This window comes from Gopherus flavomarginatus, chromosome 9 (assembly GCF_025201925.1).
Source record: "Gopherus flavomarginatus isolate rGopFla2 chromosome 9, rGopFla2.mat.asm, whole genome shotgun sequence".
Taxonomy (NCBI): Eukaryota; Metazoa; Chordata; order Testudines; family Testudinidae; genus Gopherus; species Gopherus flavomarginatus.
Genome location: NC_066625.1, coordinates 74,079,845 through 74,102,219, shown reverse-complemented (window position 1 = coordinate 74,102,219; position 22,375 = coordinate 74,079,845). Strand labels below are relative to the sequence as shown.

Here is a 22,375-nt window from a genome sequence, read left to right as displayed (position 1 = left end):
CACGGTCCAAGAGCACCTGGGAGCTGTTAACTACCTCATAGCATTTCCCAATTCCTCCCTAAAGCCCAGAGTGTACCATGTTAATTCTCTCAATCCCTTTTATTCCAAAGACTTACAGGTTTGTCAGTTTACAGCTCAGGGAGGAGATGACGCTGAGTGGCCTAAAGGTGTCTACTACGAAGAAAAAAGTGATGGTGGCGTGGAAGAAGTGAACCTCTCCACAACCCTGGAACGTCTGCAGCGGCAACAAATCAAGGAGCTGTGCACTAGCTTAGCCCCATTGTTCTCAGCCACCCCAGGACGGACTGAACGGGCATACCACTCCACTGACACAGGTTATGCTCACCCAATTAAAACCCCACCCTACTGGGTGTCTCCTCATGCTCAAGCTGCTATAGAACAGGAAATCCAAAACATGCTACAGATGGGTATAATCTGCTCATCTACCAGTGCATGGGCATCTCCAGTGGTTCTGGTACCCAAAGCAGATGGGGAAATACGCTTTTGCGTGGACTACCGTAAGCGAAATGCGGTAACTCGTCCGGACAACTATCCAATGCCACGCACCGATGAGCTATTGGAAAAGTTGGAACGTGCCCAATTCATATCTACAATAGACTTAACCAAGGGGTACTGGCAAGTACCGCTAGATGAACCTGCCAAGGAAAGGTCAGCATTCATCACCCGTGCGGGGGTATATGAATTTAATGTACTTCCTTTCGGGCTGCGAAATGCACCCGCCACCTTCCAGAGGCTGGTAGATGGTCTACTAGCAGGACTGGGCAAATATGCAGTTGCCTACCTCGATGATGTGGCCATTTTTTCTGACTCCTGGCCCGAACACATAGAACACCTGAAAAAAGTCTTTGAGCACATCAGGCAGGCAGGACTAACTGTTAAGGCCAAAAAGTGTCAAATAGGCCAAAACAGAGTGACTTACCTGGAACACCAGGTGGGTCGAGGAACCATAAACCCCCTACAGGCCAAGGTGGAGGCTATACAAAAGTGGCCTGTCCCAAAGTCAAAAAAACAGGTCCAATCCTTCTTAGGCTTGGCCGGGTACTACAGGCGATTTGTACCACACTACAGCCAAATTGCTGCCCCACTGACTGACCTGACCAAAAAGACCCAGCCAAATGCAGTTAAGTGGACTGATGAGTGTCAAAAGGCCTTTACCCAACTTAAGGTGGCGCTCATGTCTGACCCTGTGCTAAGGGCCCCGGACTTTGACAAACCATTCCTAGTAACCACAAATGCATCCAAGCGTGGTATAGGAGCAGTTCTTATGCAGAAAGGACTGGATCACAACTTCCATCCTGTCGTGTTTCTCAGCAAAAAACTGTCTAAGAGGGAAAGTCACTGGTCAGTCAGTGAAAAGGAATGCTACGCCATTGTGTACACCCTGGAAAAGCTACGCCCATACGTTTGAGGACGGCGGTTCCAGCTACAAACTGACCATGCTGCGCTAAAGTGGCTTCATACTGCCAAGGGGAACAACAAAAAACTGCTTCGATGGAGTTTAGCTCTCCAAGATTTTGATTTTGAAATTCAACACATTTCAGGAGCTTCTAACAAAGTAGCTGATGCACTCTCTCGTAAAAGTTTCCCAGAATCCGCTGGTTAAAATTTGTCCTTAAAATGTAAGAAGTCTTCTAGTTTACATACTTAGTAGTATATGTAAAGGTGCATGTGTTGTATTAATCTGTTTATTCTAAAGTTCTAGAAAGAAATCACCGCCAGTGAGGTTCCCCACTGTCTGCGATTTGGGGGGCGTGTCATAAACAAATAGTTAAGGGTTAATGTCTCTTTTACCTGTAAAGGGTTAACAAACAGGGAACCAAACACCTGACCAGGGGACCAATCAGGAGACAAGATACTTTCAAATCTCGGTGGAGGAAAGCCTTTGTTTGTGTTTTTTGGGTTTTGCTTTGTTCTCTCTGGGCTCTGAGAGTGACCACACGTACCTACAGGCTCTCTAATCTTCTATTCCAATTTTGTAAGTACAAAGGTAGAAAGGCGGTATAGTCTTTTTATTTGTTTGTCTTTATTTGCAAATGTGTAATTGGCTGAAAGTAATTTAAATTGTATTTCTGCTGGAGGAGGCTGTTTCTCCAATTTCTATAAGCTGACAGACCCTGTAACTTTTACCATCTAAATTACAGAGATAACTTTTACCTTTTTTCTTTCTTTTTTATTAAAAGTTTTGCTTTAAGACTTGTCTGATTTTTTCACCTTGTTGAGGCTCAAGGGAACTGAGTCTGTACTCACCCGGGAATTGGTGGGGAGAAGGGAAAGGTGAATTTCCTCTTTGTTTTAGATTCACGGAGTTTGAATCTGTATTGCCTCTGGGTGAAGGGAAAAGAGGAGGGGAGGGGGAAGGTATCATTCCTCTCTGTGTGGTGATTCAAGGAGTTTGAATCATGGTGATCTCCTAGTGTACCCAGGGCGGAAAGGAGCTGGGAGGAAGGGAGGAGGGGGAAGGAAAATGGTTTATTCCCTTTTGTTGTGAGACTCAAGGAATTTGGGTCTTGGGGGTCCCCAGGGAAGGTTTTGGGGGAGACCAGAGTTTATCAGGCACTCTACTCTAAGTCCTGATTGGTGGCAGCACTACAGGATCTAAACTGGTAATTAAGCTTAGGGGAATTCATGCTAGTACCCATATTTTGGATGCTAAGGTTCAGAATTGGGAATTGGGAATACTATGACAGTGTGAATTCTGGTTGTACATGTCAGGGCATTCTGGCAGTTCCTAACTTTTGAATGCTTGTTCTTCTAAAGCACTTTGTGTGTGTGATATATCTACAGAAGCAGTCATATTACAAAATATTTAGTTACTGAAATGATCAAACACACAAAACTATGTGAACTTGTTCCCCTTGAGATACATCTGTGAGCTAGTTTTGTTCTTCTCTGGGGTCTGGTAGCAGGAGATAGGCATCTTGATACACCATGGCTCATGGACAGTCAACTTGTTAAGTACATAAGGCCTGATCCAATGCCCACTGAAATCAACAGGAGTCTTTCTACGACTTCAGTGGGAAATGGATCAAGCCCACCATTGATCAGAGTAAGCTGGCTGGGAATAATACCGATTTACCAGCATTTTTCTTGCTTTATTCAGGACAGCAGTATCCTAAGGAGACTTTGGCTTCACACTAAAATTTCACACAGTTCCATTTGCATCACTAGGATGCCAAGAGCAGAGATAACTCCCACTGGACAAAAGCTTGCTCTCTTCCCCCTTGCTCCAAACACCTTGAGAGAGAGCATGACTGCACAGGCAGCATATGGGTGAATACCAGACCTGCGTCTCCCCATATCTCTTATGCCACAGAAGCACTGCCCCCACCGTTCAACATACAGTTCACAGCTACAGCTTTACAAAAACTGCTCTGACTACATCAGGAAAACACTTCTAAAATCATTTCAGCTACTGTAATGGGGCTTTGGCAGCAGTGCTGTTGGGGTATAGACTTTGATATAATAGTTTTTGAAACTCTTCTCTTTGCAAAAATCATTCCAACAAAATTGCACTCCACTTACACTGGCAACAGAATTGCTAGCTACAGCTGTTATTCAGGCTGGTTTGTTTGTTTTTGTTTTTTAAAGAACGATTTCCTAACAGGCAATTTTGTAGAGTCCACAGGATTCCAGTTGGCTACTGATTGTGCCCATATGATACTGAATGCCACAATCAGATCTTCTGCCCACTTTCTTAAAAAAAAAATCTTTAAAAGACTCACTACTGCTGCCAGACGGACAGCACTGAAAACTGCTGTCTTTTATTGACAGAGCACGTGCCACATGGTCAGCTCAGTATACACATCCCCACACTGCTCCACCATGGGCTCATATCCTGACCCTGAGCATCCAACTCTAAGAATGTAATTCAGTCTCTGTTCCCACTCAGTCCTGGGCAGGGCCAGATTTACACCTTGGGTGCCCCTAGTGCAGGGGCTCCGAGCCCCACCCTGCCGCCTGCGGCAGCTCTGAGCTGCAGGATGCCACCAACGGGAGCTGTGGGGTTACCTTGCTGCCCACGGCAACTCAAAGCTCTGGGGGCCCCCACCTCCCCCAGCATCTCGGAGCTCCTAACGTCCATGGGCAGCAGGAATACCCCACCACTTGTAACTTTTAGGTGCCCCGCTTCCCACAGACCCCCAACTGCCCAGCACTCTCACACAACCCCACTACAACTTCCCAGTGCCCCTCACAGACACTGCTCAGAGCACCCCCACAAGCACCCCCACTCTCCCAAGTCACGCCCTCCAGCCGCACTCATCGGCCCACTGGAAGGTGACCCTGTCTGCTAGGCTGAGTGAGGAGCGCTCCAGAAGGGCTGCAGAGGGCCGTCTCCCCCTCAGCAGGCTCCGCCCCCTGCTCGGACCCAGGAGCAGCAAAATTTGAATTTTTAGGCACCCCTAGAATGCCAGCGTCCCTAGGCACATGCCTACTGGGGAATCCAGCCCTGGTCCTTGGCCCCTTTGCAGGAAAGGGGAATAGTGATACCAGTCACTGCCAACTGTGATGATGGGTTTCCAGAAGGGACTCTTGCCATCTCCTCTGGGTGCTGAAGAGAGGATCCCCACTATATCTCATAGAGCAGGGTTCCAACCTTGAACTTGCTGAGCCCTGCCCCAACATGCTATAAAAACACCAGAGCCCAGGGAGGTGGGGAGGGGAAGAGAGCAGGGCTCTGGGTTGGGTGGGGTGGAGACCCTTGGGCATAGACATAATTTTACTTCTATTTGGGGGGTGGGGGAGCCAGGGCTGGCGGGGCTCAAGCCAGCTCCGCACAGCAGGGTCCAGGGAGGTAGCACCACCTCCACCCACTGATTCACTCAGGAGGCAACCCAGCCTGTCTGGGCTATGGGGGGGACGCAATCAAAAAATATAAGTCAAAGGGGTGGGGGGGGGGCTCAGTTCAAAAAGTTTGAAAACTGCTCAGGGTGCAGGGAGGGAGTAGCTAGGAGCTCTGTGAAGTGAAGGGAGTAGCTCAGGATGCAGGGAGGGGGTAGCTAGGGGCTGTGTGCGGGCAAGGGAGTAGCTCAGAGTGCAGGCATAGGGTAGCTAGGGGTTGTGTACAGGCAGGGGGGCTCCCAGTGCAGCTCCTAGCTTCAGTGTGCGTGGAGGAGGGTGGCCCTGGGGCTCCCGGCTTCAGCCCCCTGCTACTCCTAACTTGGGGAAGGGAGGGTTGCTGGCTTCAGCCCCACGTTGCTCCCGGCTTTGGGGGCTTGGAAGGGATCCACCTACAGCCCCACGCTGCTCCCAGCTGGGGCAGGGGTCACCGGCTTCAGCCTCGTGCCTCTCCCAACTGGGGAAGGGGGGTGCCGGCTTCAGCGCTGGGGCTTGGGGCACCAGGTTTCAGCGGTAGGGCTCAGGGCACTGGGTTGCAGCGCTGGGGCTCCATGGCCACCCTGAAAGGGCTTGCGGACCCCTAGGGGGGCGCAGACCCGTGGATGAGAACCGCTGTCACTAAGGTTATTATGCAGTCAAATGTTAGTAGCCAAAAGGTGTTTCGACTACCACCCATTAAGTTTTTCTGGAATCATCCCATTTTTAACAAGAAAATCTGTTTCCCATAAGTACTCTGATGAGTTAATGGGTCCCAAACACTGCTGGCTCTGGGAAAACATCACCACATTGCAGCGTAAGTGATGTCCAAATCAGTCCCATTAACTTGCAAAACTGTGATGACCAGTCTAGACGTATGTGCATTCAGACCAGTGACACAGAGGTGAAAGACTCTCTGTATTTCCAGTGGGCCAATCACCATACTGTCTAGGTACAGACCGTTACCAGTTGCTCGAGTGCCTCAATCCCCTTTTGTCTGCCTGTTAATTAAGGGAGAATTTGTTGTTTTGCTTACCCCATTTTCTTCTAGTGCTGCCAAGGGTTTATTAATGCTGTTGACAAATTTGTTGACATGCTCAAAGTGCTTTGTCATTTCTGTTGCTAGGACCATGTCAATAATGGCCTGACGAAGAGTTCGATATTCATTCCTGTTTAAAGAAGGAAACAATTAGACATGAGGGCTCATTCACTAAGGGCTGCTTGCTTAAACTAACTGAATCCCTCTGAAAAAAATACTATAGAGCACTAAACCAACAGGGAGACCGGTGGCACTTTAAAGACTAACAAATTTATTTGGGCATAAGCTTTTGTGGGTTATAAACCTCACTTCTTCCATGCATCTGAAGAAGTGAGATTTTTTACCCAGGAAAGCTTATGCCCAAATAATCTGTTAGATGTTAAGGTGCCCCCGGACTCCTTGTTCTTTTTGTGGATACAGACTAACACGGCTAACCCCTGACACTATAGAGCACTGGTGTTCCAGAGATGGGTAGGGGAAGGGAGAGACAGAGAGAAGGGGCTGGTAAGCTGAATCTATGCTATACAGATGCATTCCTTTTGTAGAGTGGCGTGCAATGAATTATACCTTAGGGGCACACTTTTGTCTCTCTAAGGGCTGCACGTGCTGGATGGGAGAGGAAATGCCAACTCCTCAGCAGCGCTGCCAGGAGACACTATGTCTGCACAAGCCTCCCACGGTGCTCTGGCAGCACACTTAGCAGAGGGTCTCGCTCCAGCCAAGCTTCCGCCATCACTCTCTTGCTAACACAGCTGGGTGAATAGGGAGAGTGGAGCTATGGACATGCTCCCACCCCAAAATGCAGCAGCCTCTCCCTTTAGCCATCAGCCAGCCATATTACACCTGCCAACTAGTCTGGTGTGCTGAGGGGAAGGGACTCCCCTTTCTATCCAGTTACATGCACAGGCCAACCATTGCTTGGCCCTAGAGGTTGAATGGTATAAAATGGATTTTTCAAAGCAGAACTGACATCAATTTACAAGCAACCAGATTTGCCCTTATTTTAATGCTATAAAAACAGCAGAAGTGTTCATATTGAGAGTTACATTGTAAGCTTCCTGTTCTATGTTTGCACAGAGCCTAGGACAGTGGGGTCTTGGCCCACGCCTACAGCTCCTAGTTTCTGTGGCAATACAAATCATCATCAGCATTATCATTTAGATTTTGGCATTCTCTGCAGTATGAGAGCGAGCGGTATTATTTCATGAGCAAACCTACCAAGGGGCTAACTCCACCCCTCCAGAAGCTGCGATTTTCCTCTGGTGCATTTGTTTGCATTTCTTTATGCTGCCGTAAGATATGTAGAATAAGAATATTGTGGTTAATGGACTGGTAAATGTCCCATATTTTCAACTCACCTCTCCATATTTTTAAAGATATTGCATTTATCATCCCGTGCGGTGAGCTGAAAAGCCAGTGCTGCATGATGGCTCTCTAGCACCGCGGTGTCATTGTACAGGATCGCTAGTTCACTGCCCGCATTGCACAGGAAGGAGTTTGTTCTTCCTGGGTGATCCACGTCATGGACAGTGGCAGCAATGAGAGCAGCAACCTCATCTATGGGATCCAGAGTTTGCTGAAAAGAGAAGTCAGGGACATTTAGGTTTCCTGAAAGAATCACTAGAAATCCTGCACTGGTCCGTAAAGGTTAAACTGAGCTGCTTAGAGGCAAAAGGCAGGATTCTGCAGATTGCTTAGAGTTAGATGGTCTAAAGAGCCATGGAAAGTTCATTGTAGGCTTCATGGAACTCTGCATGACATTTTTGGACATTTTGTGCCCTCTAAATTTTACTTTATTCACAATCTGCACAAAATGCATCAAACTTGTAAAACTGAGTTTCCGCATTCTGCCATGGCAGAAACAACCTTCGCTAAAAATGAGTATTCTGACCTGGAAAAAGGTCTGTTGCTGCTCAAAAATGGTTCAGTTTTGACAGAAAACAGGCCCATTTTTGGCAAAAAAACCAATCATGTACAATAGGCCAATTTTTGCTGAGTTCAGAATCAGCTGTGGAAGACTGGTTCTGCAGGACGACTGAAGATGTACTTTCCTGTCGAAGAGCAATCTCGGCACCGTGGCCTGGCCAACAGCCTGATTAAGTAGCACCCTACCCAGTGCAATAGTTATCTCTGTTACATTTTGACAACTGGAGATAATTACATTGTCAATGATGCTTTCAGCCCATCCCATAGCCCAGGTGCAAGGCATTCCTTATTTTCTGGTGGAGCCTCAATGCTCCTCACTGGCTCTGGGGCTGCATTTTCTGGAGTCAATATGTTCTGATCTTTTTCCTGCTGTAAGGTTGAGGGGTACGGGCCTCTTTGCATCTGCAAGCTTCATGGGATGCATCATCCACTGTGCTTTATGTCTAAAATAGTGCAGCTTTTGTTTCGGCCTTAGAAGGCCTTTAGTAGCGTAGGCAGTAGTTAGCAGAGAGCAGGAAATCTGCATCTTCGCAGCATTGCCCTCTTTAATATGATACAGCAGTCACTTTATCTCATTTTGGGCATTTATGGGAAGTGTGAATATCGACAATTCACTCAGGCTGAAATTCACCCAAGTGCAAAGGGCCCCACGTAAGGGTCTCAGACCGACGTAAGCCCTGCAGTTGGACTAGGGAGGAGGGGGAGTAAGGAATGGCAGATGGAACGGCTGTGAAGGGGTGCAACTTCACCCCAGAAGAGCCACAACAGGGGTTCTCCATGCCAGTTGCAAACAGATTGGCATGAAATGAGGTCTTGGGGATAGTTCAGGGAAGGGATCACGGGATCTAAGCTTACACAGATCCAATAACCCCCAAACCCCTGAATAAGGGGCATAAATGATCTGTGGGGCTATTCCAGCCAGCTGATGGGGGAGATGGAGTCCTTCTCTCCTATCCTCTTCCCCACCATTGGATCTTCCCACACAACCAATGGCTTGAGCTTTCAATTTACGGAGAAAATCCTGAAAATCTCTTACTTCAATGGAAGGTCAGCCTGAATAGAGTCTTCGGGATTTGGTCCCAAAAATTAGCCACCAAAGCAATGCATTGAATTATCCACCAATATACAACAGCCCTCCATAAAAAAGCCACACCTTCCCAAAGAAATACGCACTCCATTAAATGTGCTTCTATTGTGTTAACTCGGGGTTTGTGTATATGGCCCTGCTGTGCAGACTACAGGAGTGAGACCTGCAGTGTGCAATAAAGTTTTGTGCTGTAAACTGCCCTGTAAACTGCCCTGCGTTGACAAGGCTAGTGCGAATGAAAAGGTACTTAGTTTGTGTTAACAAAGTCCTGTTTCAAACAGGACTACGTAAGCACAATCTAGGTGCTAGCAGGGTCTATATGGGGTAGTTACAGCGCAACACTCTAGTGTGTGCTTCAGTTGATACCCCCTTAGTCTGCACTGTAGGACCGTATAGACAAGCCCTCAATTGTAGCAGGTCCACTTGCATTGCTAGCGTTAACGGGCCCTTCTACGAGACACACCGATTGTAGAGGTTCATTGGTACTTGCATCAGCAGTCTATGGAAACCAATAAACCAACCACATTGGGGCCATCAGGAACAACTTGTAAACTCCAGCTTTATTTTGATCATCAAAATTTCAGCTCAACAAACCAGCACCTGCCTGCAATACTTCTTTCATGATACCTGGACATACAGAGAGAACAAGAACAGCGTAGCCATGGCTGACGCAGTCCAGGTGGAAGTCCAGGATGCTTTCCTTATCTATGTCCTGTCCCCTATAGACTCTATGGGGCAACAGCAATGTGTCTCAGGCTTATTCCCTTGGTTTGATGAGATCGCTATGCTCTGTCCAGCTTTGGATGAATTTACAGTCCACCATACATTGATGTCACATTGATCTCATGCTAAACCCTACTGCACACCAATGAAAACACAGTTCTACAAACACTGTTTCATTATTTTGTGGCCCAGGTATGATTTTTCTTAATGCTCAGTCAAGAATCTGGTCCAGAAATACTGCAGTAAAGTGACAACACTTTACTTATTCACACTGAGTAGCACCTGACTTGGCACGTAGTCCCAATGATCTCAATAGGTCTATTCAAGAAGTATGGTATTACTCAGTGTGAGCATGGATGTCAGAAGCTGGCATTCTTCTACTTTGCTTTTGTTTATTACAATTTTTCTTTTCCTGTGCATCCTGCAGATGAATAAAAAAACTTTTTCAAAAAGGGAAGGGCGGTCGCACTTCTTTGGCATTGGAATGATTCCAGATCACATCTGTTTGTCACAGATAGTCATGGGACCGCATCCAAACCTTGGCAACTTGAGGATTGAAAACTTCCAGTGGAATTCTCTCTCCTCCGTGGCGTATATTGCCTGAGAGTCGGCCTCTGGAGAGCAGGTTAATGAGCTGCAGCTCCAGGTTATAATACATATACCAGCTTTAATGAGAGGTTAGAAACTTGTTTACAATCACAAATGATGTCCCTTTGAGCAAGGTTCCAGCAGTAGCAATAGGCTCAGGGAGGCCAATTTCAGGATAGGAAGTTTGGTCCAAAGCTGTAGCAGAGAAGCACTCAATGCCACAGGGCACGTGCGTGTAAGTGTGGCTTTAGTTTACCTTTGCACTCCCCAGATCCCAGGCCAGCTGTATGCCAGTCTGTTCCCGCAGTATATTTTAAGCAGCCAACGGTCCTGTAACTGTAAAGGATTCCCTCACCGCAGGCTCACCTCCATTGGCTGGACATGGCACAGCGGCTGTCTCCCTGTAAGGTGCCCCCTGCCAGTCCTTACACCCATTACTTCAGGGGGTTTCAGCTCATCTTATTCTGTGGCTAGTAGGGGAATCCAGGCCCACCCTCTACTCTGGGTTCTAGCCCAGGGATCCTATAGCTGGAAGTCAAGGTCTTCTCCCTCAGCATGCTTGCTGCCTCCTTGTACTGCTGCCCACCTCTTTTATTCCCCCAGAGAGTGACTACAGACTCTCTCCCCACAGCCCCTTTCTGCTGCAAACGTCTTGGTTTCATAGTCACCAGCTCCTGCCGAGCTGATCTTCATGTTCAATTAAGCCTGGATTTCCCTCCATGTGCAGCCAGGCTCCTCTAAGGCCCACATAAACCCTGTCAGGGCCTGTGGGAGGTACACACCCCATCACAGGCACCAATGGACCAATATGGTCACAGGGCATAAGGAAACCCCAGACATGCTTCTTTTTTTGCCGCCACATCACTGATGTTGGCAATAGCAAAGGGCCAGGTTTGGTGTTGGAGCTGCTATGCTTTCTCCATGACACCTGGGTATCCTCTATATGGGGGTGATCCTCCTGGGAAAGGACAGACAAGGAACAAGGCTGCTTTGTTCTGATGGTGTGGTGCAAATCAGCCTTAAATGGACTTTTATTTTAAAGACCTATTGGAGAGTGTATTTCCAATGAGAAAATGTTGCTCACTCATTTGACTTTCACACTGCTGGGGTCACTGTAATGGATTGTTTTCTTTTAAAAGGAGGCTTTCTCTACCTCCTTCCAAGTACAGCCCAGCTCTGTAGTGCTGGAAACTACTACCAGACACAATTTCTTAACTAAGGTCAGCTCCTCAGCTTGTGTAAATCAGCAAAGCTCCCTTGACTTCACAAGTACTATGTTGATTTACATCAGCTGAAGCTCTGGCCCTATATATCAGTTATTAAGGTTGATTTCTGCTAATGTTCCCACAACTCACGTATTTTCCACCTCTACTATATTTCTTATAACTGTACACTTACCTTTACCCTTTCTTTGGACAGGAAATAGGCAGTGGCATGCAGGACATCTGCAGAATGAGTAGAATTATGATAGGAGTTGGAAGAATGGTAGTTGGCTTCAATAACTTGTAACCACGACCTCAAAGTTGATTCTGAACAGTTTAGGAATTCACAGATTCCAAAGCGAGCAAACATTTTGAGACCAAGATAAACCAAAGGCCTGGAGAGAAAAAGAGACAAAGTTTTAAAACAAATAAGTTAGAAGGAAAACTAGACAGAGCAAATGAGATTAGCAGAAAAAGCATTTCTAAACTGTTGATATGTTAGATTAAGTATAACAGTTCAATTGTTCATAAAAATATACTCAAGATTTGTAGAAAGCTTCCACCTAACCACAGTGTTTGGGACTGATACTTCTGGAAGTTCCTGAGAATTATTAAAATGCTGAACAGGCTCTATCCTCCTGGTAAATCCATTTACAATTTTTGTTTTAGGGAGTCTTCTGTCTCTCTCAGAGCTCTGTGTCCCCTGCCAGCCTACCCTCAAGATTCCATGGCTCATCAACCTTCCTGCAGTAGAGAGAGATTGGAGGTGACGCAGTGCTTGCTGCTCAGGGAGAAGAGGCACTACTCACTCCCCTCCAGTCTATATTCACATTGTTCTTCAAATATCCCAGTGTTGCTGTATCAGTGTTACAGCTCCACCAGAGGGAGTGCTAGAGCACACCGTCAATGGTACCTTGCTTATATTAGTGCTCCCACTCTTGCCAATGTTGGGGGAGCTGCAGCAATGGTAGTGCAAAGGTGGGACACTGCGGGGGGGGGACATGTAGAGATTAAAACTAACACCACAGTGTAGATAAGGTCAGAGTGTCAGCACACTCTCTCCAGCACTCCTTGCTCATGTCAACTCAGGAAGCAACAGCTGGAATGCAGGAATCAAGCCCCACATTGTACTAGAGAACAAAAATCACAGGACAATTAAAGCAGCCTGGAATAACGTCTAATCCCAAAGCAGAGAGCAAGCAGTATTTTTCAATCCAAGAGAGAGAAAATATTAGTATAGAGGGGTATAGCCTATTCAGGAAGACCTGACAGGGAACGAAGGAAGGAGGTGTTACATTATGTTCTGAAGTCCAGAAGAAGGTGAGAGGCAAACCAGCTGAAAATCTCTAGGTAAAGATAAAAGGGGAAACAACATAGGGGTGATGTCATGGTAGGGGTCTATTACAGACGACCAAATCAAGAAGAGGAGGTGGATGAGGCCTTTCTATAACAAACAGAAAGAGCCAAAACACAAGACCTGATAGTAATGAAGGCCGTTAACTACCCAGAGATCTGTTGGAAAAATAATATGGCAAAACATGAAATTTCCGATAAGTTCTTGGAATGTATCAGGGACAAATTTTTGATTTCAGAAAGTGGAGGAAGTAACCAGGGGAGAGACATCTGAGACTTGAATCTGACCAACAGAGAGGAATTGGTTGTGAATTTCAAGGTGGAAGGCACTTTGGGTAACAGTGACTATGGAATGATAGATTTCATGATTCTAAGCAAAGGAAGGAATGAGAGAAGCAGAATACAGACAGTAGCAGACTTCAATAAACTCAGAGAACTGGCAGGTAAGGTCCTATGCAAGAAAATCTAAGGGATAAAGGCGTTCAAGAGAATTGGCAGTTTCCCAAGGACACAATATTAAAGGCACAACTTGAAAGGAAGAACAGTAAGAGGCCAATATGGCTCTAACAGGCGCTCTTTAATGACCTGAAAATCAAAAAGGAATCCCACAAAAAATGGAAACAGGGCCAAATTGCTAAGGAGGCATATAAAGGAATAGCACATGCATGTTGGGACAAAATCAGAAAAGCTAAGGCACAAAATGGCAAGGTATGTAAAAGGCAATAAGAAGAGGTTCTTTAAATACATTAGGAGCAGAAGAAAGATGAAGGAAAGTGCAGGTCCACTGCTTAGCAGGGAAAGAGAGCTAATGACTGATGACATCAAGAAGGCTGAGATGTTTAATGCCTATTTGGCTTCAGTCTTCACTAAAAAGGTTAATGATGACCAGATACTCAACAGAATTAATATTAACAAGGGGAAGGAACACATGCCAAAATAGAGAAAGAACAGATTAAAGACTATTTAGATAAACTAGGTGTATTCAAGTTGGCAGGGCCTTATGAAATTCATCCTAAGGTACTGTCTGAAGCAATCTTGGAACTATTAGCAACTATACTCAAGAACTCATGGAAGACAGATGAAGTCCAAGAGGACTGGAGAAGGGCAAACATAGTACCTGCAGCATTAAAAAGGGGAACAAAGAGGACCCGGAGAATTATAGACCTGTCAGCCTAACTTCAATACCTGGAGAGATACTGGAAACAATCATTTGTAAGTACCTAGATCAGTGTTTCTCAACCTATTTACCATTGTGGGCTGCATATGCAGCTCTCTGTGTTTTATGTGAGCCGCATCCAAACAATATATATATTCTACCTGCAAATTTACAAAAAAATAACATTTAGTATTTACAGTGAAACCCCGCTATAATGCGACCTTTGGGGTCCAAAAAATTCCATCGCACTAAATGCGGGGTCGCGGTATAGCGGGGTTTCAAATCAGTCAGGTTTTCAGTGGTCCCCAAAGCGGTGCATTGAGGTGCACCACCTAGTGCCCCTGGTGCCTACTGCCCAGCAGGGGAGAGGAGCTGTGGCCCCCTACCTGCCAGGGACAGAGAACTCCGGGGCTGCGGGTGCTGGTACTCTCCATCCTCGGCAGATGCGGGGCCGCGGCTTCTCTCCCACTTCAAGAGGAGCCACAGCTCCCCGCCTGCCGGGGACAGAGGGCATTGGTGCCTGCAGCCTCGGAGAAGCCGGAGAGAAGCTCGGCCCCACGCCTGCTGGGGACAGAGAGCACCGGTGCCAGCAGCCTCGGAATTCTCTGTCCCCAGCAGGTGCGGGGCTGCAGCTTCTCTCCCCTGCCATGGTGTTGGGGACCATTGGTACAGTACCACAATGTATTATACTGTACCTTAAAGGGGAGCCAATCTGCGATCGCGTTATATGCAATTTCGCATTACGGCGGGGCGCGTTATGGCGGGGTTTGACTGTATTATATGGCAGTAATATGATTCAAAGCAATATAACACCTTTCATTTCAACACTGGCAAATGTTTACCACAAGCATTTCAAATTAGCAAAGTCAGTCAAAACATTACCTGTTAAAATGAATGAGTCTATTGTAAGGGTGGCATGGCGTATTGCCACCCTCACTTCTGTGCTGCTGTTGGTAATGCGGCTGGGCAGTGGTGTGGCCTGGAGAGCACAGCTGCGGAGCCTGCTTTCCAAGAGGGGATGCCACCCCGGCCAGGGACTGCCCCTGTGCACCCTGCTCCCCTGTGCATCCATCTCCCCATGAACCCAGGGACTGTCCCCCAGCCCCTCCCCAGACTCCTTCCCCCAGCCAGGGAATTCCCCCAATCACGCAACCCCACTGGGACTGTCCCTCCAGCATCCAGACCCCCCCCGACACTGGGCCGGCACGTGTGCCTGTCCTGCAGAGGTAGGGTGCCCTGACCAGGGCAGAACACCCCCCTTCCAGGGACTGTCCCTCCAGCATCCAGTCTCCCACCCAGGAACTTTTCCCCATGCACCCAGGACCCCCCTCCCCGCAAAGACTGCCCCCAGCACTCAACCCCCCTCCAGGGAGTTTGCCCCAGTTTCCAGCCTCCCATCCAAACCCCTTGCATTTTGCTGAGATGCTGGGAGCATCTTTCCCAGACCTGAAGAAGAGCTGTGTATGGCTCAAAAGCTTGTCTCTCTCACCAACAGAAGTTGGTTGAGCCAATAAAAGATATTACTGTACATACTCGATCATAAGCCAGTTCGTTTATAAGCCAACCTCTCCGAGATGCATAAGAAAAATGGAAAATTTGTATAACCCGTTCATAAGCCGACCCTGTAATTCAGGGGTCAGCAAACTTTGTTTACCTCGAGTGTCTGCAGGCACAGAGGTAAACCTAAGTAAACAAAGTGTCCCGGTGCGCCAGCTGCTTACCCTTACGGGACAGGACAGCAATTGGTGGGGACATTTTTTTGGGAGGGAGAAGCTGGAAGTCAGGGGAGTAACCCCTGGGACCACCCCCCACATGACCCCACCCTTAGACCAGGACCCCCACACTCTCCCCATCCCATCTTATCTGGGGAGGGCCAGGGGAGGATGTCTCTCACCTGGCTGAAGCTGCTCCGGCAGGCTGGGCAGCATGGCTGCAGCCTGCTCTGGTAGGTCAGACCGGGCGGCACGGACCAAGGGCGGCTCCAGGCCCCAGCACGCCAAGAGCATGCTTGGGGCGGCAAGCCGCAGGGGGCGCTCTGCCGGTGCCACGAGGGCGGCAGGCAGACTGCCCTCGGTGGCTCGCCTGCGGAGGGTCCGCTGGTCCCGTGGCTTTGGTGAAGGCTGCCTGAGGCAGTCTGCCTGCCATGCTTGGGGCGGCAAAATCCCTAGAGCCACCACTGGCACGGACGCAGCATGTTCCAGCGGGCTGGGCCAGGCACTGTGGTCGCAGTGTGCTCCAGCGCCTGGGCGGTGTGACCACAGCCTGCTCTGGGGGGCAGGGCCGAGGGGCACAGCTGCAGCCTGCCAGCCCTGGAGCTGCAGCTGCTTCAGAGGCTTGGGGGAGAGCAGCACTGCCAGAAGTGGAGAGACTCTGGCCCCGCCTCTTCCCTTCTGGCTCTGCTGGCTGTGCTGCCTCTCCTTGCTCCCACTGTTGGGGGGAGGGGCTGTGACCCACGTCTCCCTCTCTATACCTGTTCACAAGCCGACCCCCTTCTCTGGTGCTTCCCTTTTTTACTAAAAAAATTCGAACGAGTATATACAGTACCTCGCCCATCTTACCCTTTTGGTAGGCATGTTTGAAAATGTTCATCTACTTAAATAGTATCACCATAACATGCTAGAACATCTGGCCTTCAAATCAAACTACCCTCACACGCGTGGCAGCTAGGAGAGAGTTATTACTATGTAGCATTAGTAGGCAGAGAGCTCACTGTGCTTCTGTATCAGGGAACTGTCACTCTCACAGCACTGAGTTTAGATTTAATGAGCTTTTTTTCTTGGCACCACTTCTGTATGACTGCTTGGACTTGAAAAGAGCACGAATAACTTACTCACAGCTGTGATTCACAGAACGCTCACTTGAATTTTCTTAACAAATGGTTAGCTTTTATTTAAACATAGAAAGGACAAGAAAGAACATGTGAGCGATGTAAATTATAATTCTTTTAATTAGAGAAAGCTGCAACAATCTATCACCTTTTGCCTCTTCCCAGCAGAAACACAGAAACTACATAGTTAGCCTATATGTATTGACGGTGATATAATTAACGCTTCATTAAATGCAAAATTCACATTTAACACAATAATTCACATGGACTGAATACCATTTGTTTAAAACTATTTGTATCTGTAACCTCTTCACTTACGGGAACACGAGGCAAAGGAAAAGGCATAAAATTTGGGACATAAGTTTCTCCATTTGCAATAAAATCTTAAGTTACAATGTCATGTTAAGGAATAACAAAACATCAGAATTTTTCCAAATGCATGTGTTTGTTGTTTCTTGGTTTTTTTGGGGTTTTTTTTTGGGTGCTTATGCAGAAAAGAGCTTGAATAAGCATGGGTAAAGATCAAGGACTTTGACACAAAAGTAAGATAATCAGTACTTTGCAGGATCTAGTACTTAAATTAGAATCTTGTGGAATCTCAAATGATATCAGAACAAACATCGAACAGACGTAATAGATTTCCAAAAGTATATTTCACCTTTAGGCCAAGACAAAGCATAGAAAATTTCAGCCCCACAGGGAAATTTTAACAGGTATTAATGAGTAAAAACAGGGATTTATAATGGAGTTATAAGGTTGATTATTGCATTTCCTGCTACTGAAGTATATTAGAGTCTGTTACAACTCCTGATCTACAGCTGTGCAATGACAGATAAGGAGTCTGTATCTTGTAGTATGAACAAAAGTGTAGTCTGGTGAGTTTATAGAATTGGGGCCCTTCTCCTAGTCCCAGTTGAAGTCATTGTTTTTAGAAATAAATACACTCTGGCTACAAGGAGCAGAAATAAGGTGTGATCTATCAATACTTTCTTTAAACACAGTAAATTCACACTGCACATAGTTTGTAGTTCAAAATGGATATAATTTGGATCCCCAGAATCCAACAGCAAGCTCTGTCAAGATTTTCTAGTAATGTGAAAAGAAAGGGAAGGCTTCCAAGATGACGTTGCCTTTTTTCAATGCCACATCAAAAGATATATGAGGGCTTCAGATGCAGCCAATATTTCTCTTTAGAAATCAGAAGAAAATAAATTTGTCATAGTGCAGAAGGTACTTAAAAGTATGGGAAGCAAGCAAGGTAAGGAACATGCACAAATGAGGAAGTTACACATGTTCTCCTTTTGAAAAAAGGGATCCCAGTTTGAAAAGTAGAGAGAGAGAAATTAAAACGCTGACTGATGACGACGAATCAGCAGCTAATTCTTGGTAGCTTTAACTTACAGTTTTTTTTTGCCTTACTAACCTTTTATGGGTTGCAGCCTCCAGTTCAAAGATATCAAAGTCCCAGCATTCTTCATTTTCCATTGCTTGTGCTATCCGTGGTGGGATGTCATTAAGGGAGATAGGGGAGATCAAACTGCCAGGAACCTGATGAGTTTCTGTTAAGAAATATATTTGGGGAATACAATTAATTTACTGCAATACTTTTACTAAACACTGTGGCTTCTCTTCTCTGCAAAACCTTAAACTTCCTTAGCAATTCCTCTGCTGCTGTTTGTAATGCAGTAGAAAATTGTGTATAAATAAAAAAATAAAAAGTCCTTGGAACATTTGATCAAAACATTTACTATGTTTCTTAAATCTGTTAGATCATAATTTTTTGCTTCCCAAAAACTGCAAAGAGAAAACTTACGTTTTGCTGACAATATGTATTCATTTCCCGATAATCTTCGTAAACCATCCTGTTAAATAAAAATTGATAATCAAAAAAGTTCTCATGTACTCTCTATTCCAAATGTAAAGTACTGTATAAGTTATCTAACATGGCACTAACTAACAGTGCAATGATTCTGCATAAGCTTGACTAGTCTTGTTTCATCCTTAGAAGCTAGCTTATCTTACTTTGTCTGTCTTTGCTTATATCCAAATGTTTTAGATATACCCGTAGAAATACTTCACCTTCTCGGAGATCATAATGGAAGGGAGATAGCAAGATGCAGGTCACGAAATTAACTAGGTTCTATCTGAGCAGTAATTTCTTAAGCCTCATATTGTGGTTTCAGACAATATGCCCACAGCAAGAACTCTGCTTCCATCTTCGTATGTGCTATCTGGACCTTGGGTCTGGATGTGTCCACTCATTCCCTGTAGAGCAAGTGGGTGAGCAGTATAAGGGAATAGGTGGAGTGTTGGCTCCACTCACCTCTCCTGGTAGCCCAGTACAAAGGCTCTTGTGACTTGCTGCTAGTTCAGGCCAGCAACATTTTACTGTGGGCAAAGAGAAAGCAGGAAGGAAATGTGCCTCAGAGATATATACCTGAGAGTCAGTGCTTCCCTGGTTTAATTCTGGGCTTGTGCCTAAAGGCACAATCTTGCCCTCAGTGGTTAAAATAAACAGAATTATGTATTTGATACTTACCCTTAAACTCATCAGTTTAACAATATTGCACCAATTCCTGCTTGCTTCACAGATGCAAGCAGGATTTAGCTCAACATCTTTTAGATGCAGTGAATTAATGTTGGCCCTGTATGTATAAACTAGTTGTTAAAAAAATCCCTTTATAAACACACCTTTCTAACTTACTAATAACATTATATGCCTAGTGTACAACAGAAGCAAATCTGGATGCCATATCTGACCTGTGTAATGTCTGCACTTATAAGAATTATTACATCTAGTTTCTATTTTAAGATTTGTAAGTAAATTAGTCTGGAGTTTTGTGACTTATGGGGAAGGCTGTCCTGCTGTTAAAGCAAGTTAAACATTTCTTCAATAGCACTGCTGTGACACAAATATTCAAGACACCAGACTCAGTGTGTCCTCGAGAATAAAGGACTAGATTTTGTTACAGTTGAGATATCAGATTCGATTACAGCTGGCAAATCTACGTTCTGATTCTCAATGCCCTTCCCATATTGAGTTTAATAAAATTCAAATAATAATAGCCTACATGACACACACAGACACTCCTGTACATGAGATCATCATCATGATGTTCCTATCACACCTCTAGCATTTAGGGAAGTGACGAAGCTCCTCCGCTCCTATCTGTTTCTGGCAAGTTTTTCAGTGGTTCCCCAGCTGCGTCCTGGGTTTTTCAGCTCGGCTTCCACAGCTCTTCGCCATGCTGTTTTTGGGTGGCCTCATTTTTGCTTGCCTTCAGGTGTCCATCTTATTGCCACTCTGGTGATGGAATCAGTTTCCATCCAAAGCACATGACCGATCCATCTCCAATGCCTCCTGGCAATGATGGTGCTCAGATTCTCTTGGCTGCACTGTGTCAATAGATCTTGGTTTGAGATTGTTCTGGGCCAAAAGATATGGAGGATTTTTCAGAGGTAGGTTGTATGGAATGAAGACAGTTCGGCTATGTCATACTTTCTCATTCCCCAGCATTCTGCACTATGAAGTAGTGTTAGAAGTATGCAGCTCTGATAAATCTTGAGTTTGGTTTTGGTATTGTATTGTGATGATTTCCAGACTGTATTTAAATTCCTGAAGGTGTTCCTGGCTTTATTGATTTTGTTTCGGATGCCCTGGCTTGTTCCACCGTCCTCGCTGATGGTCTGCCCAAGTATGTGAATGTTTCTACATGGGTGAGAACATAATCCTCTATCCAGACTAGTGATAGTGAGGCAATATTAAAGGTTATGATATCTGTCTTATTGCGGTTGATTTTCAGTCCAATTTGCTGGCTGAATGTGATGAGTCGAGTTGTTTTTTCTTGTATATCATGTTGCGTATGTGATAGGAGAGCGAAGTCCAGGTCTTCAAGGGATGAGAAGAGTGTCCATTTAATGCCTCTTGGCATGTCTTCTGTTGCACTCCGCATTACCCAGTCGATGACCATGCTGAAGAGGATTGCAGATATGACACACCCCTGATGTACTCCTGTTTTGACTTCAAAACTGAGCTCACTGTGATCAACACTGCATGGAAAGTTGAAATAGAAGCTTTTGATGACATTTATTATATGGAATGGAATTCCATATGCCCGCAGAATGTGCCATAGGCTGGTCCTGTGAATGCTATCAAAAGCCTTCTCAAAGTCTATGAAATTTATGTGGAGTTGCCGTTGCCATTCTAAGCACTGTTCTATTATGTTTAGTAGAGTGAAGATTTGGTCAGTGCATCCACGCCCTTTCCAAAAACCAGCTTGCTCCTTTCTGAGAACACTATCAACTGCCTCTAATATACACTGGACTATGATCTTACACAATACTTTGCTTGGCACAGATAAAGGTGTGATACCACGCCAGTTATTACAATCACTGAGAGTTTCTTTCTTGGGTATCTTCACTATAAGCCCATTGGTTCACCCATCTGGCACTTTTTTCCTTTCCCAGACTGATGTAAATAGAGGGTCCATGATAGCTGCTGCTAATTTAGGATTTACCGTGAACAATTCTGCATTCAAGTTATCCTTGCCAGGAGCTTTCCCATTTTTTAAGGATTTGATGGCTTGAATGATCTCTTCCTTAGCTGAGGTGTCTGTGTTGATATCAAGATCTTCTTCTGCCTCCTGGACGTTTGCTTCCTCTTTAGATGGCTCCCTGTTCAGCAATTCTTTGAAATGCTCTGTCCAGCGCATTTCTTGTTCTTTTTCGGTTGTTAGTAGGTGGCCTTGTTTGTTCCTGATGAGAGTGTTTGTTGGTGTCTGCCATTTAACACTGATAAGCCATGTCATTTTGTAGACGGTTCCTTGTTTACCACGAGCAGTGCATCCTCTGCTTGTGCTGCCAGATTACCAATATAATGCCGTTTGTACATGAGATGGAATAATTTAATTCAATTTTCAACTGATCCTTTGCTGAATAAATGTTTCTTGTAGATCATTTTAAAAATAAATATAGACGATACATTAATCCTCTGAGACATCCCTTCTCTGACTCTCCCTTTGCTTTGTAAAAGTTTTTGTTCTACATCCAGTGAGGATTTTGTATATTATGGTACCCTAACATTCTGTGAATCCTTATGCCATGTGAACATGGACTGACGTTGGGGGTTGTGTGGGATCAGAACACACATTTACAGAGGTTGGTTCAGATGGAATGAAGTGAGCAATGAATTACTGATATTTGCCAATTCAAAGGGTAGATCATAGAATCATAGAAGATTAGGGTTGGAAGAGACCTCAGGAGGTCATCTAGTCCAACCCCCTGCTCAAAGCAGGACCAAGATACAAAGGCCACTCAAGCTGTAGGTAAAGTAGACAACTGGCTTGGGGGGCGGGGGGCAGATTTCTGGGAGAAACAATTTTCCATGGGGCTGCAGACTGCTCTACAGTGGTATGAAGTGCAGAGTGCGCTAATCGGTGGTGCTTTAATGCCCCATACAGATCCTGCTGGCATGTGCTACACTGATGCAGTCTGTTCGGGTCAGGCAGGCTGCAGGGGAGCTGGGCTTGGAGAGGCCTCTGTGCGTGTGCCCTGCAGGAGAGCTAGGCTTGCTGTTGGGAAGCAACAGTGGGAGCAGCCTCCTATCTCATTGGGCTTGGCAGAGAAGACGAAGGGTTGGCTG

General features: G+C 45.9%; 1 protein-coding gene across 1 annotated transcript in view; it reads right to left on the bottom strand.

The window, feature by feature from the left end:
• PDE8A (phosphodiesterase 8A) overlaps nucleotides 1–22,375 on the bottom strand; it is a 194,387-nt gene that overhangs the window by 14,232 nt on the left and 157,780 nt on the right. Inside the window, exons 15-19 of the mRNA XM_050966628.1 lie at nucleotides 18,548–18,596; nucleotides 18,158–18,293; nucleotides 11,595–11,793; nucleotides 7,231–7,448; nucleotides 5,870–6,002 (exon numbers count right to left, since the gene is read on the bottom strand). Of these exons, the coding sequence (XP_050822585.1) occupies nucleotides 5,870–6,002; nucleotides 7,231–7,448; nucleotides 11,595–11,793; nucleotides 18,158–18,293; nucleotides 18,548–18,596 (735 nt within the window). The remainder of the gene's footprint in view (nucleotides 1–5,869; nucleotides 6,003–7,230; nucleotides 7,449–11,594; nucleotides 11,794–18,157; nucleotides 18,294–18,547; nucleotides 18,597–22,375) is intronic.